The 23,513-nt window shown below is 41.4% G+C and overlaps 1 protein-coding gene across 2 annotated transcripts in view; it reads left to right on the top strand.

The window, feature by feature from the left end:
• Positions 1-23,513, top strand: part of TMEM260 (transmembrane protein 260) — a 1,312,140-nt gene that overhangs the window by 278,016 nt on the left and 1,010,611 nt on the right. For both annotated transcript variants that reach the window (XM_044074429.1, XM_044074428.1), the window contains exon 3: positions 2,328-2,479. In XM_044074429.1, the coding sequence (XP_043930364.1) occupies positions 2,328-2,479 (152 nt within the window). The remainder of the gene's footprint in view (positions 1-2,327; positions 2,480-23,513) is intronic.

Raw genomic sequence — 23,513 nt, 5'->3', positions numbered from 1 at the left:
TTTCTTTGGCCTCATCTAGTTCAACCTCCTTGGATTCTGGATCCAACTCCAGACCTCCCGTCTCACCCGACAGACATTTTAGGTCTAAAAATGACTGCATGGTTTCTCTACTTCCACTGATAGCCAAAGAACCCAGGTTCTCCTCCCCTTTCCATCACATTCTTTTATCTTCCCATAAAGCTTCCACCAGGAAAATCTACAGAAGTAAATGGCAAAGATTTGTTTTTTAGCCACAACAAAAATACATTGACCCTTTTTCAGCACTAATACATAAAGTTCTCGAGTTTTTGGCTACGATTTTCAACAAAGGGCTAGGTCCTTGACTATTAAAGTACAGCTAGCTGACATTTCTAACTTTCATATTGGAGGGTTAATGATTTTACCTTTGCTTCTTCAAGAGTTTGTAAAGCCTTTATAAGGGGTACCCTTCTTCTGAGACCACCTTTTAAAGGTCTAACTTCACCATGGGATTTGAATTTAGTTTTAACAGCTTTGACTCAATCTCTTTTTGAACCGTCAGCAAAATGTGAACTAAAATTTTTAACCTGGAAAACTACTTTTTTGGTAGCTATAACTTCTGCTCAACGAGTCTCTCAACTTCAAGCCTTGTTTTCTAAGTCTCCTTATTCAATATTTCATAGAGATAGGGTAGCACTACAAACCAACCCTTCTCTTCTTTCTTAGGTTGTGTCAGAATCCAACATCAAATAGTCTATTAATCTTCCAGTTTTCTTTCTAAATTTCACAAATAAAGGAAAATACATGTTAAATTTGTTGGATGTTCATAGACTGTTATGCTTCTATTTGCATAGAACAAAAGATTTAAGAAAAAGAGATCAATTATTTGTTTCTTTTGTGTATTCAAAATTGGGCAAGCCATTTGCGAATGTAACTTTAGCCAAATGGTTAACTGATTGCATCTCCTTTGCTATAACAAATTGGGTTTGTCTTTGCCAAAACCTTTGAGAGCCCATTCAGCCAAGTCGATGGCAACTTAATCATTGTTTTTATCTAGGTCTTCCATGGAGGATATCAGTGTGTCTGCAACGTGGGCTAATCTTCTTCTTCTTCTTCTTTCGGCTTTTCCTGGTTAGGGGTGTCCGCTCATGATTGGCAGTGGTGTTTTACGGTGTCGAGTTGCCAGCCTGCCGCCCAACTTTCCACAGAAGGCACAAACATGTATGCACTCACACCTAGGGCCAATTTAGAGTGTCCAATCCACCTACGGCATGTCTTTGGGATGTGGGAGGAAACCGGAGTGCCCGGAGGAAACCCACGAGACCACAGGGAGGACATACAGACTCCACACAGAAGGCACCCCAGCCGAGGATCGAACCGGAGAACCTCTTGCTGTGAGGCAGCAACGCTAACCGTTGCACCACCGTGACCACCCTATCCTCATACCTTTGTTACTTATTACAAATTGGACCTGGTCTCAAGGGGAAGAGCAGATTTTGGCTCAACAGTGATCAAAAATATCCTTCCTGAGAGGCTTCCCAGGATTCAAGTAGCTGGGGACTTGGTCCCAGTTGTTGAGGAATGAATGAAAATTGACAACATCAGATAAAGAAGTTAATGTACTCACCATAACATTCTGTGTTGTCCATTTTCATCATTCTTCAACTCCCAGCCCTCCAGCCTCTTTCCTTTTGATTTGTGACTTCTGGAAGAACGAGAAGATAATAAGGGAACCAGTGCTCCTTCCTTTGAGCTCCAGGTATTGGTTTCTCATAGTTGTTTCTAATGTTTTATGAGGCTATAAGGCGAGCAAACAAGATCTGATGTATGGTAGGGGACTAGAGCATTATGGGTAAGGGAGGAGTCTGAGTTTCCAGTACCCATGAACTGTAAAAATCACCGATCCAAACCCAGTTATTGAGGAAGAATGAAAATGGACAACGCAGATGGAATGTTATGGTGAGTGCATAACTTCTTTTTTCCCCTCTTCTGGGGCATCAGTACTTACAAATACTTTTAAGTATTGATACTTCCAAGATGATCAGTGAGTGATACTCCTCAGTGTACCTTTACACTTGAAAACTCCATCCCCAAAAGAACACAAAGTGCAGAGATTAACATCATCAAGGGGGTATTAGCAGGACTGCTGCAAGTGCCTCAGTGTACTTTTCTGTTAATTTGTTTGTATACTTGTTGATATTTTACACAGTCCCTGCCCAGAGGAAGTGAAGCAACAGCTTTGGCAATTCTTTTGAAATGCTTAGTATTTACAGTGGTGTACTTTGAAAAGCCTTAAGACAAGCTGTTAAACAAAGTGGTTATTTCCAAGAGTTTGATTTACTTACATATGTATGTATATTTTTTCTCAGGTGGCACACCCTCCTGGATATCCTTTGTTTACTCTTTTGGCTACGCTGGCAATTAAAGCATTTCCACTAGGATCTGTTGCATATCGTGTGAATTTACTCAGTGGCTTGCTTGGGGCTGCTGCAGCATCTCTTCTGTACTACACAGCTTACAGGTAAGCTGCATTTTAGGGCATTCATTTTATTTCCAAGTTTGACTTATTGTCGTATAGAGCAAAGTAAAGGGGGAATATAACGAAAATAAATGTGACAAAAGATTATGCTCTGAAAACGTAGTACTAAATTATGTATGTATTGAATTAAGAAGTGAATAGTACATTTTGCCTTCTCATATCTTTACAGATAGACATGCACATAGAGAGTGTGTGTGTGTGTGTGTCTGACAAACACACACACACACACACACACACACACACACACACACACACACACACACACACACACACACACAAGTACACACATATATGAGATTACTGGATGTTTGGAAAGTCGAAAGTCATATAGTTGAGCTCATATCATCGACTTTCCGAAAACTGGAACAGTGCAAAAACAACAAAATCCACTATCAAAATCATGGAGAAATGTATTTAACCCCAAATGATGTCCTATATGACCCAAAACAACCTACTAAGTCCTACAGAACATGGTTTCCGTCCTGGGCATAGTACCATCACTGCCCTCCTCTCCTTTCTAGACTCCATAAGCCTTGCTCGTGACTCTGGCAAAATAGTTTTTACTCTGTTCCTTGACCTGTCCAAAGCCTTTGATACCATTTCTCACCCCTTACTATTATCCCAACTCTCCTCTCTCAACCTCTCTCCCCGTATCATTACCTGGTTCACCAGCTTCCTCTCTGAAAGACAGCAAGCCGTCAAATGGAAAAACTCACTCTCTTCCTTTCTGCACACCCCTACCAGAGTTCCCCAGGGTTCCATCCTACAACCCCCCCCTTTAACATCTTCATTAATAACTTCCACCAGTCTCTCTCTGATGCCACACTAATTCAATATGCTGATGATTTAACCATTATTTGTACACCAGACACCCCCTCCGACCTACTTCTCAAAACTCAATTAGCTTTCTCTAATACCGAATCATGGATGCATAGTAATCACCTCGCCTTAAATGCCAATGAAACAAAGTTAATGATCTTCTCCCCATCCAAAAACATCAATATAAACAAAAACTCTTTTTTACAGTGACTGCTCAGAATAACTGCCCCATAGAAATAGTATCACATACCAAACTGCTCAGTGTCATAATTGATGAAAATCTAAAATTTGACATCCATAACCAAACTAATATAAAAAAAAAAAACTCACCAAAAACTAGGTCACCTGCATAGATACAATCATTACCTTACCCCCTCTACCAGACACACCCTTACCTCTATTTACCTTCTTCCCTCTCTTATGTACGGCGCCTCTCTATTCACTAATCTACAGCTAGGCTTACAGGCCAAGTTGGAAACCTTTTACAATAAAATCTCCAAATTTGCCACCAACTCCAGAAACTCATTGCATCACTGTCTCTCTCTCTCTACTCCCTGAAATGGCTTGAACTTCCTAACTACCTCATACTCCTTAGACTTACTACTGCTCACAAGCTAATATTCAAACCTTCTAGTTGTCCTTCTCTGTCCACCTGTTTAACCCCTACATTCCCAACTGCTTTCTAAGATCAGAAAAACTCAGTCTTCTAAACATAAATAAGGCTCATCGACACCCTGGCCACCTACTATTATCCTACTCCCCTAGCTAAACTCTGGAATTCTCTCCCTACCACCCTTTGAAATACTCAGAGCCACTCAAACTTTAAGACTCTTCTCCAGTCTCACCTCCTTTCAAAGTGGAAATGTTCTTGTACCCCACCACATAAACTGTTTAACACAATCTCCCATGCGCTGTATACCTCAACCTTTTATCACTGCGCTCTCTTACCCTTTGCCTCTTCTTCCTCTCCTACCCTATACCTCATAACCTTCCCCCCAACACTCCCTTTGCTCACTATATACCATGTTTTACCTCTCCCACGTCACCTTCTTCTCTCTGTCCTCTCCTCATATTTCTAACTTCCAAAAAAAAAAGCTTGTTTTTTTTTAATCTGTACATAAATGTTTTACTTACATGTTTTTTCATCTGAAATGCCTGCACTTTTAATATGCTTAGACTACATGAATCTCACTTTTGTAAATCATTACATAGGATTAGAAATGTTATTACTTTTTTTTAACAAATTGTATATTATCTCTGTATTTTTCACTGTTCTACTACTTTATTTACTTTTGTATAACTATTTTTAAATTGTCTATATCATGTGGAGCTTTTATCCCTGGCCGTCCACTGAAAATGGGCTCTTATAGGCCCAGTGGACTATCCCGGTCATCAAACTGTAATTAATAAATAAATAAATAAAATCTGTGATTTTTGTAGGGGGGCAATCCCCCCCACCCCTTTCAAGTTATGTATACCAACTGCACTACAGTGGGGCTAAGGGCGAATTCCCTGATCCCCACTGTACCACGTAGAGTTTTTGGAAAGTTGGTATGGTTTTTGGTATGGTTTAAATCAGTTATTCTCAACCTTTGTGAGGCCGGGGCCCGGTAAATTCTTTTTTTATAAGACAAGGGCCCGGTCCCAACAAATTTACTCATAAATACCTTTCCAAAGCAGGAGGATGTCAAATTGTCAGCAAAACACTATCACATACATAGGCCAAATATTTATATATGCAAAGTATCTAATCTAATAACGTTAAATGTATGAATCTCTCAATTCTAAACACTAGTTCCAACAGTAACTTAACTGACATTTGAATGTAAAAACGTAGCATGTTGACAGTTAATTCCACATTAAAGAATTCTGTAACTAATGAAGAGGTTGCTGCTAGCAAACAACTTTATATTTCATTGTTTTATCTACAAATAAATCGTCTGTTGCCCTTGAAGAATAAATTGCCTGTGTTACATTAAAAATGATAAGCTAGTAATATTGCAATAGGGAATGGATGGCAAACTGATAACAGGTTCATAATTACTAGGTATCTCCACCAAAGGAGGACATTCTCAGGACTGCAGCATCCACTCCCTTTAAAAGTGCAACACAGTACAGTATCAGCAATCCATCAACATACTGTGGGAGTAGAACTTACAGCCTTCTGCATCAAAAACACATATACTACATGTTGTGCTACTAACAATGCAAACAGACTTGACATAAGCAGCACTAAACTTTTATTGCCCTGAAGCTCTCATCTCCTTGCAAAATCCACTTGACACTCAACTATATCTCTCAACTTTGCAGCACTAGAAATCTGGAAAAAGACAAAATTTATTGGGGGGGATGAAAAGGCCCAATACCAGGGAGACATTTTAAAATTGTATGATCTTAAAAAGTTGCTAGAATAAAATGTGTTACCATGCATTTCCTGAAAGATTGGAAGACTGAAACTCTCTCACTGATTTGCCAGAAAACCACAAATTTTAAGAAGAACAGACCAAAAGTATGAGCCAGACATTCTGTGAATATTTGGACAGTTGAGAGCTATGGACTCATCTCCTTGAATCACAAGTGGTGGTATGGGTAGGGTATGAGCCTGATTAACCCTAACCACCAGGTATGCCTAACTAGGGCATGTTTTACACACACACACACACACACACACACACACACACACACACACACACACACACACACACACACACATACACATACACACACACACATACACACACACACACACACACACACACACACACACACACACACACACACACACACACACACACACACACACACACTCTTGGCAGCAGCAATAAGCAAATCAACACCCCCCCCCCCTTGACAGCAGTAAGAAAAAATCAATGCACACTGGCTGTATTTACACTGAACTTAATTCAGACACACTGAACTTGGCAGCAGTAAGAACATTCAACACTGTATATGCACGACTTAATTGGAACGGAACACTTGTTGGCAGCAAAACACACGGAACGTACTGAACTCAACAGCAGTAGAAAAAAAGAAAAACAAAATCAATGCTGTATTTAAAATTGCATGGGTGGGCAGGATGTGTGCGCGTGCTTGACATGATGTGACCAGACCGGAAAGAATGGTCCCGTTCTTAAAGAAGAAACTGTCCCAAAAGTAAAACAGCTTTTTCCCAAAAGTTTAGTAAACCGTCCCAAAAGTGCCCCCCTGTAGCTAGCTTCACTCTTACTCACTGACGATCTCTCTCTCTCTCTCTCTGTCACACACCCACCTTCTTAGTAATACATCCATTCACTCACACATCGTTCTCACTCTCTTCCAATCTCTCTCTCTCTCACACACACACACACACACACACACACACACACACACACACACACACACACACACACTCTCACACAGTCTCTCACTATCTCATTCACTGAAATTGTAGCCAGTGTTTCTCAACTGCTCGCTGCCCGGTATAATTGATGCCACGGCCTAGTACCGGGCTGCGGCCCTGTGGTTGAGTAACACTGTTTTAAATCATATGTTCAACTTTCCAAGCACTCAATAATCTGATGTATACAAATATACACACACGCACATATATATATATATATATATATATATATATATATATATATATATATGTGTGTGTGTGTGTGTAAATATATATATATGTATATATATGTATCCATCTATAATATATATATATATATATATATATATATATATATATATATATACGTGTGTGTGTGTATGTGTGCGTATATATGTATCTATGATATCAGCAATTATTGAAAACACAAAAACAGTAATTGAACAAAAGTTAGTCATATTTTTTTGCAGGGGTTAAGCCAATTCTGTGTACCTACTCAGAGATAGTAGAGCAATGGGGTAAGCGCAAATTCCCTGACCTGCTGCTACATAATCTCCCATAGAAAGCAGTCAGCAGACTAAAACACATACCGATAGAACACTTACTTTTATTTAACACCAGGAAACAAGTGTTCTGTCTTCTGAACATTTGCTGTTAACAGACTGCAGCCATATATAAAATATACAAACCTGTGCCATTTTGTACTATGTATAGCACAGTGATAACTCACTCTAAAATAGATAGCAACAAAGGGTGCCAAGGTAAAACATCCTCTTAGAAGTACTCCAAAGACTAGTCTTTTCTTCTACTACTATCATGCTCTGAGCTGTGCTTTTCACCATTTTCTTTTACAGATTGTCTGCAGTTAACACGTGTTTATAATCATAAAACCTTAATGGTATTTGTGTTTTCCCGCCAAAAAAGCAGGGGAAATCGCTCCATAGACTCTTTTGCCACTTGTAATTAGAAAGTACTTGTGACACACTGTCTATCCATCTGCCATGTAACCCAGTCCACTCTAAACTAATTTTACTTTCTTTCAGACTACTACATACTGTGGGAGTACAGTCTGTGCTGAATTCTTCTGTCACTACCTTAGCACTAGGTACTTTGAGGCAGTGTAGCAACTACCTTATGCCCATTCACAACCCACTTATTTCTTCAGCACCACGAATGTTGCCACAATACAAACAGAAGATAATTGATTTCAGCAATTGAGTCATTTACTGTTGTCATTCTAGAAAGATCTAATGTGGGTCAGCCTACAGGGAGATGGCTGACCATTCTACTTGCTTTATTAGGGATGGTCTGCACCAGTGTTTATATACCTTCCACATATTGGTGAAGTTGTTTCTGACCCCTTATTGCCTTTTCTAGGTCAAATTAGTCTTCTATATCTGCAGACCTAGCAAATTCAAATCGTACCTATACTAACATGACACACTGCTCAGTGCTAGAAACCCAAACAAAACATTACCTGTGCTTGAGTGCTTCTTACCCTTTAAAAACAGAGATCCTTGTAATCACAGGACTATGGTTCTAGTGTAGTGATAACACCTCCTTGTAAACCTGGTTTTAATGTCAACTACTCCTTTAGATCCTGTAATGAGAATGGCTGTACTTCTGGTGGGGAGATGTCGGTTTTATTTCTAGTGTCATCACCTCATGCCTACTCAGCTATATAAAGACCTAGTATTCATACATATCTTGTCATTTCATGGCCAGATCCATACCATGGCACCCACTGCCCATGAAGACTAACGTAATTAAAGTCTCTAACCACTGAACCAAAGACAATCACTCTAGATGACTTGAACTTATCCATGCATGAACTGGCTATTGTATCCCACAGATATGAACAATGGTTTCTGAATATTGCCAACGCCTACTCTGAATCAGTTTATTCCATCTCCTACTAGGGTCACAAATCTTCTAGACCTGTTTTTCAGAAATATGACACTGTTATGTACCACACCTGTAGTTAATGTCCCACTGATCAAATCTCCCAGCCAAAGGTGTCTTTAAACCCTACTATCTTCAGAGACCTATTTAAGGCAAATGTCTGGCACTAAATTCAAGTCTTACCAAATTTAAAGCACCTCACCACATCAGGACTCTATAGCTAAATATGCATGGTTACCGCTGATTTTTACTCTCACCTAAATCATGCATTGAGGCCTCTATCCCAGTTTATCGTAGTTCATCATAGTTTATCATAGTTCCAACATTAGAAACAAACCCCTTTTGTGGAATCAACATTAAAAAATGCATAAGAGAAAAAAAATCCTGGCTTTAAAAAATAATCTCATATCTCCCTACTGTAAAATTGCCCTTGGAAGAGTAAACAGGGAACTTGAGCAAAAGATCAGAACCGGCAAAGCAAAGTATGAGCTGAATATGGGTCTATATCACATAGTCAAAGTTCCATAATGCTGAACACCTAATGGTGAAACCATTATGTTCGAAGTTACAAAATTTCGACTACAGACAAAAAAAAAAAAAAAAAACAAACAACCCACATCCCCCCGCTACTTAAATATAACCAAATCCTAGATCGCACCACATTGAACAAAATGGAAACTTCCGCTTATGGTGATTTTCATTCAAACGCTCGAACTTTTACAAATTCGAACTTATGGTCTCGACCATATGTGGTTCGAACTTGTAAAAGTTCGACTATGTGATAGGAACCCGCTGAATATTACTACTGCCTCTAAAGATAGTCACAGATACTTAATTTTTTATCAGGAATCTCAGGAACAGCACTCATATGTACTAGTTTGATACAAGATGGCACCACCCATTTAGCCTCTGAGGTTATCTCAAGTATACATTTGAGTGAATTTAAGTCAAATGTCTTTCCCTGTCCCCTCCATGCTTTCCTTCCCACACCATATAGTCAGCAACCCCTTATTTTTTTGCCATATATCAAGTATTAGATCTCTTTTCCTTAACAAGGAACACAAGTATTATGGATTCAGATGACACACCAGGGTGGTTTCTTGTTTGTAGGAATCACTACCTCACTGACATCATTGTAGAGTTACTTCACTTCATCCAGTATAATGGTTATATTCTTAAAGCCTGGATAACAACTATGGTGATCCCTTTCTACAACAATGGCTCAACCACTGACCTGAGCTGCTATAAACTGGTTAGCCTTACCAGCCTTGTATGTAAGTTAATGGAATGTTTCACCACTGAATTTATGAATAAGGAGACTGGCAGCTTATATTCCTTTCATCCCAAGCAGTCTGGCTCTGTGAAAGGCAAAACTACTTAATCTTGGTGGCTTCATTGAAAGAGTCACAGAGGCACTAGATAAAGGCAAATCTGTATACACTACCTACCTGGGCTTAAACCAACCCATCTGATTATTCATATGTATATAATGTTTTGGATAGTGAACTGATTAATTGACAGAAATTATTCCATTATGATAAGTGGCACACTTTCCTCAAAGACTCTGCATCCACAAGGGATTCTTTTTGGGACTGTTACATTTTGGTTTATATGTTGCGATGTCAAGGGTCTTTGACAAAGTTTGCCCTTGACTTCAAACTTTATTGTAAGCAGTCCATATGACATCCATATCCTTCAAGGGGCAAATGTGTTGTGTCTGGACCACAGAGTAAAGCACAGCTCTAAAAAAATGTAGCATTATACTTTTTAGGAAACAAATATTCCTCCATTGTCATATAAATGACAACACTTTTCAAAACTATTGCTGTCATAAGAGACAAACGTATTCATGGAAAATTAACTAACCTTCGAGTACTACGTATTAACTGTAGTTAGAAATTTTTGTTAGCTTGCCCATCAGATTACCAAAAGAATATCCTTTTGGTCCAAGGAAGTTATACCCATCCCCCCTCTACTCTGCCCTTACTAGACTCATAATTGAATATAATGCCCTGTTTGTCATATATCTGTTGAAGCATATAGTTTGGCTTAAAGAACACGGTGTTTTCTCACAAAGAAATCCTGAGTATGAGCTCTGTAAGCTACACAGAACATTTAAAAGATGTATTACTCTGTTCTGTCTGTTGTTGTCTTATCCATGGCAATCTGTGATTGGCTTACAAGATACCAAATTACCCTGAGTCGCTAGACCTACTACATGTTCATACAAGTAAATACACCACAAATACCCACTCTGTGGACTTAATTCTACACCATAACATAAACATTATTTGTTGGTTGCATTAGATGTCTCTCCCAAGGACTCCCTTATCTTGTGAATAAGCTCCCACTCCATATTAAGCAGAAAAATTCCCCTTGCTCTCTTTAAATCTTATTTAGACTGTTAGATGGATAACTGTAAATTCACTCAGAGTCGGGCCCCTCAATTACTTATCGAAAGGGGTAAGTAAGTAAATGGCATTCACTAGGCTTCTAATGATATTTTCAGTCAGTTGCCTAGTATAAACTTATTAAAACTACAGGATACTTTACCCAGACCTCAAGTCATGCATTTTTCAGTGTGGAGGACCTCAGGTGAATTCTGGGCGATCTGTCTTGAAGGAAGGCAAAAGACAAGAGTCAGAAAATCATACCATCTGATGTTAAATTTCATTCTATCCTCAACCTGTGGGTTTAGATCCGATCGTTGGATCTGACTCAGCCATTGCAATAGCTCGTGGCAACCAAAAGAAGAAAAAGGCCTGCTTCGGTTCCAACCTCTCCATTGGATCCGACTGCTAAAAAGTGTAAGATATCTGATCAGACTCCTTCGGATTTAAAAGCCAAAAAATGTAGACCTTTGGATCCGTCTATTTCCTCTGATCCTACACGCCTTAAGTAAAAGGACTCCTCGGACCTGATAATCTTGGATCCGATATAAACATTATCTCCAGCTCCACCATACCTTCCGAGGAGTCAGTATTACCCCTCATTTGATCCAGTCCCATTCAGAGTCCCTTCACCATTTTAGAGAGACCAAAGTCACCCCAAGTAAAGTCCACTCATTCTTCTAGGAACCTCATTGAAGAAGACATGGAAAGACTAGTGAAGCAGATACTCTGGGTGCAGTGTATGTCAGAAGTTTCCTCTGCTCCTACTCCTTTGGGTCAGGAGTTCCATGCATCTGCTACCCTGCTTCTACCACCTCCTCTGGCTTCCTTTGAAGCATCAGAGTCATTGAGTCTGAACTGTCTGGTGCCATCTGCTTCATATCTGAGAACTTCCCTCTCCTCGGATCCAATGTTGGCTCTGAGTTCTTTGGCTCTGAGTTCTTCGGCTCATTTGAAGCAGGAGACCTCTCAGAGCCGTAGTGGCCTTGTCGGCTCTGAGGTATTGGCCCTGAGTCCTAGACTTTTGGAGCCATCTCTGTGCTTTGGGGCTTCAGCTTGGATCAGCTCGGCCCTGGCTTCAGACTCTGGGAGGATTGTCGTCTGGGCAGAGAGTCCATAGGGCATGCCATCTTGAATTCGGAGTCCTATTTCTCTCTGAGACAATCAGCCTTTGAGGCTTTGGAGAAAGCCAGGTCTGCTTCAGCAGCTTAAACAGTACCTACCCCCTTGGACCTGCAGCCTTCACTTCTGATATCCTTTGCCTACATCTTTTCACACTGGTCTTCCACAGGGACAGAGAGTTCCAAAACCCCAAGCTTCCCAGCAGGGTAACCCCACCTCTTCTGATACCTCTCCAGAATATCCGACTGAGAAGGTCCCCAAGAAGAGGATGTGCAAGAGGAAGCACCTGGACTTCACTGAGGAATCCATCACTGAATATGCTGACTTCAGTGAGGGCGAAGGGTCTCCAAGGTCACCTCCTGATGATGTCTACTTTGCAGATATCTTAGAAATCCTGAAGCAGAGAAGTGACTGGAAGCCCAGCAATCCTTCGTCCGAGGAGTCTGTGTACCTGGTGGCTTTTGGTACTCATCTGCCTACCTCCTGGGTGATTCCGCCCACCACCTTGCTTCTGGAATTGATCTCTCCGTGGGCATGGAAGACCCCTGACACCATTGAACTGATTCCCTGGAGATCAGATAAAATTATTACAGCCTCAGATGATAAATCATTTTGGACTAAAGGTGTATTATTGGATGCCATGGTCGTGGTGGCAGCCATCAAAAAAAGTACTAGCTGAGGAAACCTAACAAAGAGTCTCAGACAATGGATAGATTTGGGAAGCATGTTTATGCTTCATTGACCTTCACACTGAGGTCTTTGAACCATCTAGCACATTTTACAAATTTGCAAAGGGATCTGATAAAGGAACTTTCAGATACCCTGTCAGGATCCATATCTGAAGAAGTACAGGCATTAGTTTCTTCTCAGTTGGCTACCCTACAGTTCATCTTAAACTAGTCAATGAAGCTCATCTGTTCAAAGGAACTACCAGAGCAGTGGGTTCAGGTATTTCTATCAGGAGGCATGCCTGGATACGCTTATGTGATTTTGTGGAACTTTCAAGTCATTATTCATCAATGCTCCCTTTAACTGCTCTTCTTTTGTTTGTCTCAGCATTAAGAAATACCTTTTCCAGGTGTGAGAAAGATGGAAGTACCCTTTCTGCCTTGGGCATACATTTTCCCACTCCTCAGAGATCTTTTCAGAGGAGTAGTGGAAAGATGTGGTTCAAAAAATGTCAATGGCCTTTTCAAGACACATGTAGAGGCAGTTCCCCTAGAGGCAGAGGAAGAAAGTCAAATAGTAGATGATGCCCTCACAGTGGAGGAAGCACACACAACCAGGGGCCCAGAGATACTTCTTTGGAAGACCTTTTCAGCACTCCTGAAAGGAGGCCCAATTGTCCTACTGTGTAGGCAGTCAGGGGTCGACTATCCATGCACCAGAGAGCCTGGCTAACAATAACATGAGATACACGAGTATAGGGGATCATTTCCAGATGATACATTATACCCTTCTCCCTTCCAACTCCCCAGTTCAGAAAAAATCCCCAATGTTCCACCCAGTCAGAAGGAGCAAGCAGCTATTCAGGTATAAGGGCTGCTAAAAAAAAAAAAAAAAAAAGAGTCATCCAAGAGGTCCCCCAGACCAGAGAGGATCTGGAACTCATTCAAGATTCTTTTTAATGCCAAAAAAGATAGGAGACTGGAGACCAATTTTTGGATCTCAGCATACTAAGCAAATCGTTTCAACTCAACAAGTTCTGAATGGTCACTATTCAGTTCATTCTTCCTTTTTGGAAAAGGATGACTGGATGTGCTCTCTAGATCTTCAGGATGTGTACTACCACATAAAGATAGACAGGCGATCCAGAAGGTACCTACACTTCTGGCTGGGAGACAGTCATTTCAGTTTAGAGCTCTGCCCTTTGGTCTCACTACACCCCCAGAGTATTCACTAAATGCTTGGCTGTAGTAGCAGCTCAACTGAGACTGCAAGGATTCTGGGTGTTTCCATATTTAGATGACTGGCTCATATCCACTCTGACTAGGCATCAACTACTACATGCAAGAGACAACATTCTCCAAATGTGTTCCAATCTAGGGATAACTGTATATTACAAGAAATACCTTCTAGAACTGACACAATGTTTAGAATTCATAGGTGCAATTCTCAGCACAAACAAAACAATAGCTTCTCTTCCTCCAGATCAGATCACAAGTCATGAAGATAATTTACAATACAAGGGTCTTTGCATGACTAGTTCTTCAGGCTTTAGGGTCCACGGTGGTGGCAATAACTCTGGATGTTCTTCATCTCACATTGCTGCAGTCCTTACATATGGGTAGTCCGCTGTCCTCGGTCGGCCCGAATACCAAAGTATTAGGCTGACGTCGGTCAAGGCGCTTAAAACTGACATCAGGACGTCAGGGTACAAAAGCGCATGACCGACGTCATATCCTCAGTCTTTTTTGCCGCATGGTCCGATGCAGAAGCAGCGTTGCAAGTGCCGTTCGACGTTCTGAAATTTTTCGAGTTCGGAGTTTCAGACCGAATCCAAGTTGGCTAAGTACCCCGTTGGGGATTATTTTGTTTTTTTCTTGCCTCAGTATAGTACGGATGTCAGAAAAGTGAATAATTGTATTTCTTGTGGGAAACAGATACCGCATAGGGATTATCATTCTTTGTGCATTTCTTGTTTGGGGCCTGAGCACGACGTAGTCGGGTGTCGCTTTTGTGCTAGGTTCAATAAGCGCACTATTAAGCGAAGGTTAGATTGTGCTAGGCTGGTCTTGATGGCGGTGCAATTATAATATGCCGTCGGATTCTCCGGCCCGCTTCCACGAAGAAGCGCAAAGACAAAACAGTTAAACCCAGGCAAGATGAGTCGTCCGTTCCGGACGCCGGTTCTTTAGAGGCTTCAGTGGAACCGGTTGGTCCGACGGAGACTTCTTTAGAGTCTCAGGGGGAGACTTTAATTTTGCAGGATGTGGCCTCTCTTGAGGCAGGGCAGGCTGAAGGGGCTTCTCAGGTTACTGTACTCCCCTCCCTTCCCAGGGTGGTTAGGCCCTCTCCTTCTGTTTCCAAGGCTTCTCCCAGGGGCAGGCCAGGTTTAGCATCTGTTGGTGTCACTCCTAGTTCTGCAGGGTCTGTGCCTAAGAAGCACATGCTTAAAATGGCAGAAGATTTAATTACTCTGATTAGAGGTTCTTTGCCCCCTCCAGATAAGAGGCCTAGGGTGGAGCCAGAGTTGGGAAGTTTTGAACAGGCTTCAGATGTTTCAGAGTCCTCGGCTGAAGACTTGCAGGAGTACTCTCCTTATTCTGATTCTGATGCAGAGGACTCCACACCTTCTGCTTCTCCTCCAGAGGATTTTTCTTTTTCAGAGACACTTCACTCTATGAGGGAGCATTTTAAGTGGGAAGGTCAAGACTTCTCTGATTCTCGGAAAAGGCTTAGGGAATTTTTGCTTTTACCTCAACATAGGCCCTTAGCTATTCCACCTGTTCTAGATGTTGTGCAGGATGTGTTTTCAGAGGCTTCGCTTAATCCTGATTCTCTGCCTCCTGCGCCTGTTAAGCCTGATAGGTATTACAGGGTGCCTGAGGCTCATAAATATCTTTATAAGAGTCCTAGGGCGGACCCAGAAACTATTAGTCAGGGACCCAAGGAGGTCAAGGCCTCTGTTGTAAAAAATCCGGTTCCTCTAGATAAAGAGGCCAGAGCTTTGGATAGATGGGGAAAGAAGGTCTATACTTCTTCTACCTTAGCAATGAGGGCTTTGAATTGCCAGTTTCATATGTTGAAATATCAAAACTATCTTCTTTCTCAATTGAAATCTAAGGTGGATGCTCTGGCAGAAGGCATTGAGTGTAAAGAATTACAAGATTTGGTGCATGTCTCTGAGCAGGTTGGTAAGCATTCTTTACAATGTGGTTTTGATGCTGTGCAGGCATCATCTAGGGTGGCTGCCACTGGTTCAGTTCTTCGCAGGCACGCCTGGCTGAAGGATCAGAATTTTTCCGACCATGTTAAAACAAGGATTTTGGATGCTCCTTTGCAGTCTGAAGTATTGTTTGGTCCACCTGTGGAATCTGTCTTGAAGAAAATGGAGGACAAGGCTAAGTCTATGCAGACTGTTAAGGATTTTTTGCAAGTGCAGCCTCCAAAGTTTAGTAGGAATTAGCCTGCTAAGGGGTGGACGTATCCTTCTTATGATTCTCAGTCTAGGGGTAGATCTAGACGTGGTAGAGGCAGAGCACGGAGTTCCTTCGGACCTAGAATTGGGAGTTCACCTGCACAATCTCCGAGTGAGGGTAGGGGCCAGTCCTTTCGTAAACAGGCCCAATGACCTACTTTTTCAGCTGCCAGATCCCTCTTGCCTGGCAGCACCTTTGGGAGGAAGGTTGGCACTTTTCAAGGAAAATTGGATTTTAATTACCCAGGACAAGTGGGTACTGGATATCATACACCGGGGTTACAAGTTTTATTCCCATACCTTACCTCCTTTCAAAGGCATGCCAGGCGTTCCTCCTCAGCAAAGACTAGAGGCTCACAACCAAATTTCTCTTCTACTTCAAATAGGAGCTATACAACCGGTCCCTCTGCCAGAAGTGGGCCTAGGATTTTATTCTCGCCTGTTTCTAGTACCAAAGAAAGGGGACACGTGGAGACCCATTTTGGACTTATCTATCCTCAACACATATCTGGACATTCCCAAGTTCAAAATGTTGACGTTACAGCAGCTTTTACCTCTGCTGGGCAAAGATCATTGGATGGTGACTCTGGATCTCAAGGAGGCTTACCTTCATGTTCCTATCAGGCCCAGTTGCAGGAAGTATCTGCGTTTTCGGGCTGGGACTTTTCATTATCAGTTCTCTGCATTGCCCTTTGGCTTATCTACTGCGCCCAGAGTGTTCACGAAGGTTCTGGCTCCAGTGGTAGCTTTCTTCAGGCTAAGAGGAATACAAATCTATCCTTATTTGGACGATTGCCTGATTCTGGCTCAAGGAAAGGACGAACTTCTTCATCATTTACAGTATGTGATGGCAGTGTTAAGATGCCTAGGGTATTCTGTGAACGAAATAAAGTCCAGTCTAGTACCCTCTCAGGACATGTGCTTTCTGGGTGTGAGACTGAATACAGCATCCCAGATGGCCTTTTTGACCCCGGACAAACAAAAGAATCTTTCTCTCTATTTCCAACAATTGTCTCGTCAGTCCAGGCTGACGGCAGGGACAGTCCTTCAAGCCTTGGGGTTCATGGCATCTTGTATTCTGGTACTTCTCAATGCCAAACTGCATATGAGGAAGCTACAATGGTATCTCAAAAATGTATGGACGCAACACTGCCAAGATTTGGACACTGTCATTCAGATAATACCTTGCATTCAAAAGAAATTTTTGTGGTGGGCTCAGGAATGTCACCTAAACAAGGGACTCTCTGTGACCCGACCAGAGGCGAGTCAGATTCTAACGACAGATGCCTCAGACAAAGCTTGGGGAGCTCATCTAAATGGAAAATGGGTACAAAACACGTGGCCTGCCAGACTTCAACATTTACATATCAACTTGAAGGAGATGTTAGCAGTCCAATTTGCATTGATAGCTTTCAAGGATTTACTTCTTCCAGGGCAGGTGTTGATTCAAACAGACAACACAACTGTCATGTGGTACATCAACAAGCAAGGGGGGACACATTCATATCCTCTATGCAGACAAGCAATGATTTTGTGGGAGACTGCTCTCAGTTTGCAGCTAAATCTTCAGGCAAGGTTTCTGCCAGGAGCACAGAACTCCTTAGCAGATGTGTTGAGCAGACAAATTATGGATCCCCACGAGTGGAAATTGGATCCTCATGTATTTCAAAATTGACAGTGTTATGGGGAACTCCAGACATAGATCTGTTCGCTTCTCCACTGAATTACCAGCTGCCAAAGTTTTGCACGAAAAGGTTTCATCCCACAGCTTGGAAAGTGGATGCTCTCTCATTCAATTGGAGCAATCTTCACGTGTATGCCTTTCCACCACTGCCTCTCCTCCCAAAGGTACTCCTGAAGGTCAGACAGGACAAGCCAACCATGATTTTAATAGCTCGATTGGCCTCGTCAGCTCTGGTACCCATTACTGAGTTGTCTGGTACGGGAGCCTCCATGGCCTTTGCCTTCGATTCCACACCTGCTGTTTCAGGAGAACAGTCATTTACTCAATGTCAAACTTCACTCTCTACATCTAACAGCCTGGCATATTCTGTTTTAAACCCTGGAGGGTCTCAGCTTCCACAACAAGTTTTGAATGTTATTTTGGAGGCCAGAAGGCCTAGTACAAGGAAAGTTTACGCAGATAAATGGAGGAGATTTTTAATTTGGAGTACAGCAAAGGACTTTAATGTTTCTAAACCTAACTTAAGTGTTGCTCTTCAATACCTTACTGAGTTATTGGACAAAGGTTTGTCCTTCTCCTCTATAAAGGTTCATGCTGCAGCAATTTCTGCTCACTATGACTGTGACCCACCATTATTTTCTCATCCTTTGTTTAAGCAATTCCTTAGAGGGGCAAAGAATATAAGACCCCCACGTAGAGCTCCTACTCCTGCTTGGGATCTCAATTTTGTGTTGGAGAAACTCACTCTACAACCTTTTGAGCCTGCAGCGACTGCCGAATTGAAATATTTATCATGGAAGACTGCTTTTTTGTTGGCCATTACATCTGCGAGAAGGGTTTCTGAATTACAGGCCCTTATGGCGGTTGAGCCTTTCTTAATTTTCCACAAGGATAGGGTGTCTTTGCGTACTAACCCTTCCTTTATGCCTAAAGTGGTTTCTAGTGTGGCTTTAAACCAAACTATTCATTTGCCTACTTTTTATGCAAACCCCCAAAATAAAGGGGAGAAGATTTTGTACACTTTGGATATACACAGACAGTTGCGATATTATTTGAACAGAACTAAAGGGTTCAGGCAGTCTCAGCAGTTGTTTGTTTCTTTTGCTTTGTGTTCTCAGGGCAAACCTGTTTCAAAACAAACTATTTCTAAGTGGATTGGTTTTTGTATTGCTTTATGTTATTCCCATCATGGTAAGGAGGTTCCATCTGGGATTAGGCCTCATTCCACTAGGGCTACTGCCACTTCTACAGCTTTTAAGGGGTGGCTACTAAGGATATTTTGGAGGCAGCTACTTGGAGTTCAGTGCATACTTTCTCTAAGCATTACCACCTTCCACTTTACTCTAAATCTAGGGCTGGATTTGCCACTGCAATTTTACAGGGCATTTTGGCAGCTCCTAATGCTTTATAGTTTTGCCATCCTCCCTTACCTCTGCTTTGGGATTCTACCCATATGTAAGGACTGCAGCAATGTGAGATGAAGAACATAGTACAGTTTTGTACCTACCATAAATGTAGATGTTCGAAGATCCACATTGCTGCAGTCCAATTTACCCTCCCTCCTTCCCCTCTGTAGTTAGAGGTGGTTGTGTGGTTTGGGTTGTAAATATTGTAAATATTGTAAATATGGTTAGTGCAGGGGTGGTTGGTTGTTTTTCTGTTTTTTGGCTTTGCCCTTTCTTTGTAGGGCCTTCTGACATCTGGGGCAAGAAAAGACTGAGGATATGACGTCGGTCATGCGCTTTTGTACCCTGACGTCCTGATGTCAGTTTTAAGCGCCTTGACCGACGTCAGCCTAATACTTTGGTATTCGGGCCGACCGAGGACAGCGGACTACCCATATGTAAGGACTGCAGCAATGTGGATCTTCGAACATCTACATTTATTGTAGGTACAAAACTGTACTTTCCGCTGACCAGGTTTCCCATAAGAATCTTGCACTGGCTACATTTAGCTCAGTGGTCCATTTTGCACCAACCAGTGTCAGCCCAGATAATAATGTTAGATTCAATTTGAGCAGATTCAACAGGGCTGCCCGTTTATTCCACCTCAGCCCATGGCCATAGTGACCACGAATGCTTCCCAGTTAGGGTGGAATTTTTTGTGGAATATAGTCCAAGGCACTTCGCCACCCGAAGAGGCCAACTTGCATATCAGTGTCCTAGAGATGAGAGCAGTGCTTTTAGCATCATAGGCTTTCCAGGATGCTGTCCCCTTAGGGACGATTGCAATACAGACAGACAACATGTCAGTAGTGTGGTACATCAATAAACAAGGGGAACCAGATCCTACCCCCTATGTCGAGAAACACTCAGAGTATGGCATTGGGGGATCTCATCTAACTGCTTCCCAGAAACAGCACACATTTTGGGGAAGTCCAGTGTGATAACCGACATGCATTCTTATGCCTCACAAGTGGTCTTTCAATCAGATATTGGTGGAAAGGATATTCTGCAAATGGGGGGGGGCAGCCTTGCTGCAATCTTTTCACATCTCCCCTAAACAACAAATGCAGCAGTTATTTTGTCCTGAACCCTCCCCCCCATGAGGGGAATCACCAAGGGATTCTGTTCTTCACACTTGGCTCCCCGGTCTTCTTTATGCCTTTCCCCCAACTCCTTCAATCTCAAAATTTCTGCAGAAAGCAAATAGGTTAAAGAGCAACATAATCCTCATTGCACCATATTGGGCTTGACAGACTTGGTTCCCCTTCCTTTGGCCTCACTTACTTTAGCAACCATGGATTCTGGATCCATCTCCAGACCTCCTGTCTCACCCAACAGGTATGATTCATCCAAACATTTCAAACCTCAGGGTGTTTGGCTTCTCCAATTCCACTGATAGTCAGACAAGCTAAGCTTTCTTCTTCAGTCTATTACATACCTTTATCCTCTCATAAGCCATTTACATGTAGACTGTACTCCAGTAAATGGAGGAGATTTGTCTACTGGACACTGCAGAATGATCTGAATCCCTTCTCAGCCCCGATTCATAGTATCTTTAAATTTTTATCCCAACTGTTTAATGAAGGAGCAGCTTCTCCAACAATCAAGATACAGTTAGTGCAATTTCAGATTTTCATATTGGTTTTCATTGTTCTCCAGTTGCTTCACACAAGCTCTGTAAAGCCTTTCTGAAAGGAACTCTCTTACTAAAACCCTCTTATAAAGACCCCATTCTCCCTGGAGACCTGAATTTGGTGCTGCAGGCAGTCATACAACCTTCTTTTAAACCAAACACTAAATGTGATCTCAAGTTCCTTTCTTGGAAAACTATTATTTTTAGTAGTCATAACCTCTGCAAGAAGAATTTCAGAAATTCAAGGCTTATCGTCACAACCACCATATTTGATCTTTCATAAAGATAGAGTTACAGTACATACTAACCCATCTTTTCTACCTAAAATAGTGCTGGATACCAATATCAACCAATCCATCAATTTACCAGTATTCTTTCCTAAATGTTCCAATAAAGGTGAATACCTGCTACATTTATTAGATGTTCACAGACACTTATTTTTTGTCCTATGAAGGTAAAAACATTATCAGGAAATTTCATCAGCATTTCTTAGAAGTAAGATTGGGTAAAGCAGTGACCAAAATAACATTGACTAGATGGATCACAAAATGTATTTCCTTCCTTTATAAGAAATAGGGTATTACTTTACCAAAACCATTGAGCCCATTCAGCTAGAGCCATTGTGACTTCATCAGTATTTCAAGCTAGAGCGTCCATCGATGATGTATGTGCAGCCGCAACTTGGCTGACCCTCCCCCCATACCTTTGTTACTCATTACAAATTGGATTTGGTCTCCAGGAGAAGAGTATTATTTGGTTCAGTATTGCTATGGAACATCCTTCATTGAGTCCTCCTGGGATCTAGGGTGGCTGGGGCCTCTGCCCCACAGGTTGAGGACAGAATGAATATTGACAACATTAGACAAAGAAGTTATGTACTCACCATAATGTTCCATCTGTGTTGTCTGTTTTCATTCTTCAACAACCCACCCTCCAACCCCCACCTTTGGACTCCTAAAAGAGTGAGTAGGCTTATATTGTCACTTCCCTGTGCTGAACTCCAGAGATAGTCTCACTATCTATATATGTACTCTTCTGTACCTTAACTTTTCTCATATCTATTTGTAGATATTTCTTTGTCAGCAAATAAGACCTGAGGTAATTTGGGTAGGGTGCAGTATGGGTAAGGGAGGAGCTCAAGAGCTTTTTGGTTGCCACGAGCTATTGCAACTGCTGAGTTAGATCTGAGGATCAGATCCAAACCCGCAGGCTGAGGAAGAATGAAAATAGACAACACAGATAGAATGTTATGGTGAGTGTGTAACTTCTTTTTTCTGTATAGACCATATTTTCTCACTGTTGCACATAACAAAGACTTTCTTGGGTCCAACAATGTCTAACTTGTCTCATTCCCTTCAATGGAGTGCTGGCAGTTTGTACTCTACTTGCCAGTGAGTGAATCCGGAGTTTTTTCTACAATAAAGTTATGTCCTCACAGTTTAAACTAATGTTCTTATCTCTAAAACTATAAGAGTTACTAAAGAAATGTAAATGACAGATCCAAACCCGCAGGCTGAGGAAGAATGAAAATGGACAACACAGATAGAATGTTATGGTGAGTGTGTAACTTCTTTTTTCTGTATAGACCATATTTTCTCACTGTTGCACATAACAAAGACTTTCTTGGGTCCAAAAATGTCTAACTTGTCTCATTCCCTTCAATGGAGTGCTGGCAGTTTGTACTCTACTTGCCAGTGAGTGAATCCAGAGTTTTTTCTACAATAAAGTTATGTCCTCACAGTTTAAACTAATGTTCTTATCTCTAAAACTATAAGAGTTACTAAAGAAATGTAAATGGCAAACCGTTTAACACAAACTAGCCCTTACATTTGTAGTACTTAATAGAGTCTAGGTCTTCCTGTTTGTAAGTCACTATAAAACGGTGTGTAATTTGTAATGTTTTGTAAACAGCTTAGAATATCTCCGTATTCACTCAATCTGCAAGTGTACTGTTAGCAGTATTTTTCTTTATCCACTTGTGAGCTTTCATATGAAGCTAAACATTTCTGTGTCACTTGGTTGTTGAGGTGTTTAGAGAAATATGAAAAAATATGACAATATACATAAATAGCATATGAACAGCATTTAATATATCGTTAGCTGCACTAGACAGAGACCAAGAAACAGTGCAGTTGTTTTGCCATTATGTAAGCTTTAATATGAAGCCTTGGGAACCATGTAATACTCTGGGACTCATTAATACAACTCCCGAAATAGCGAGACTGCATGGACAGAAATGTAGTCTTACATACACCAAGTCCAGGATTACCATATTTCAGAATATTCCCTTTTCTTCAAGTTATAGCTATCTCTGACTTTGTATGTTTGATTATGGGGGAATGTGGGGTGTTCATCCACATTGGGGTTGCAGGAGAGCTTGCCCCCTGTAAAGAACAGATTTGTTTAAAATGTGCTGTTCTCCTGTATTTTTGGACTTTTATTTTCATAACTCCAGGGCTCACACTTATGAGTCTTGGATTTACAGTGGGGAGCCTGACATCTTTTAACGTTTTCTATGTAAC

Source organism: Protopterus annectens, chromosome 6.part0 (assembly GCF_019279795.1).
Source record: "Protopterus annectens isolate FY-2018-M chromosome 6.part0, PAN1.0, whole genome shotgun sequence".
NCBI lineage: Eukaryota > Metazoa > Chordata > Ceratodontiformes > Protopteridae > Protopterus > Protopterus annectens.
This window is presented reverse-complemented; position numbering and strand designations above follow the sequence as displayed.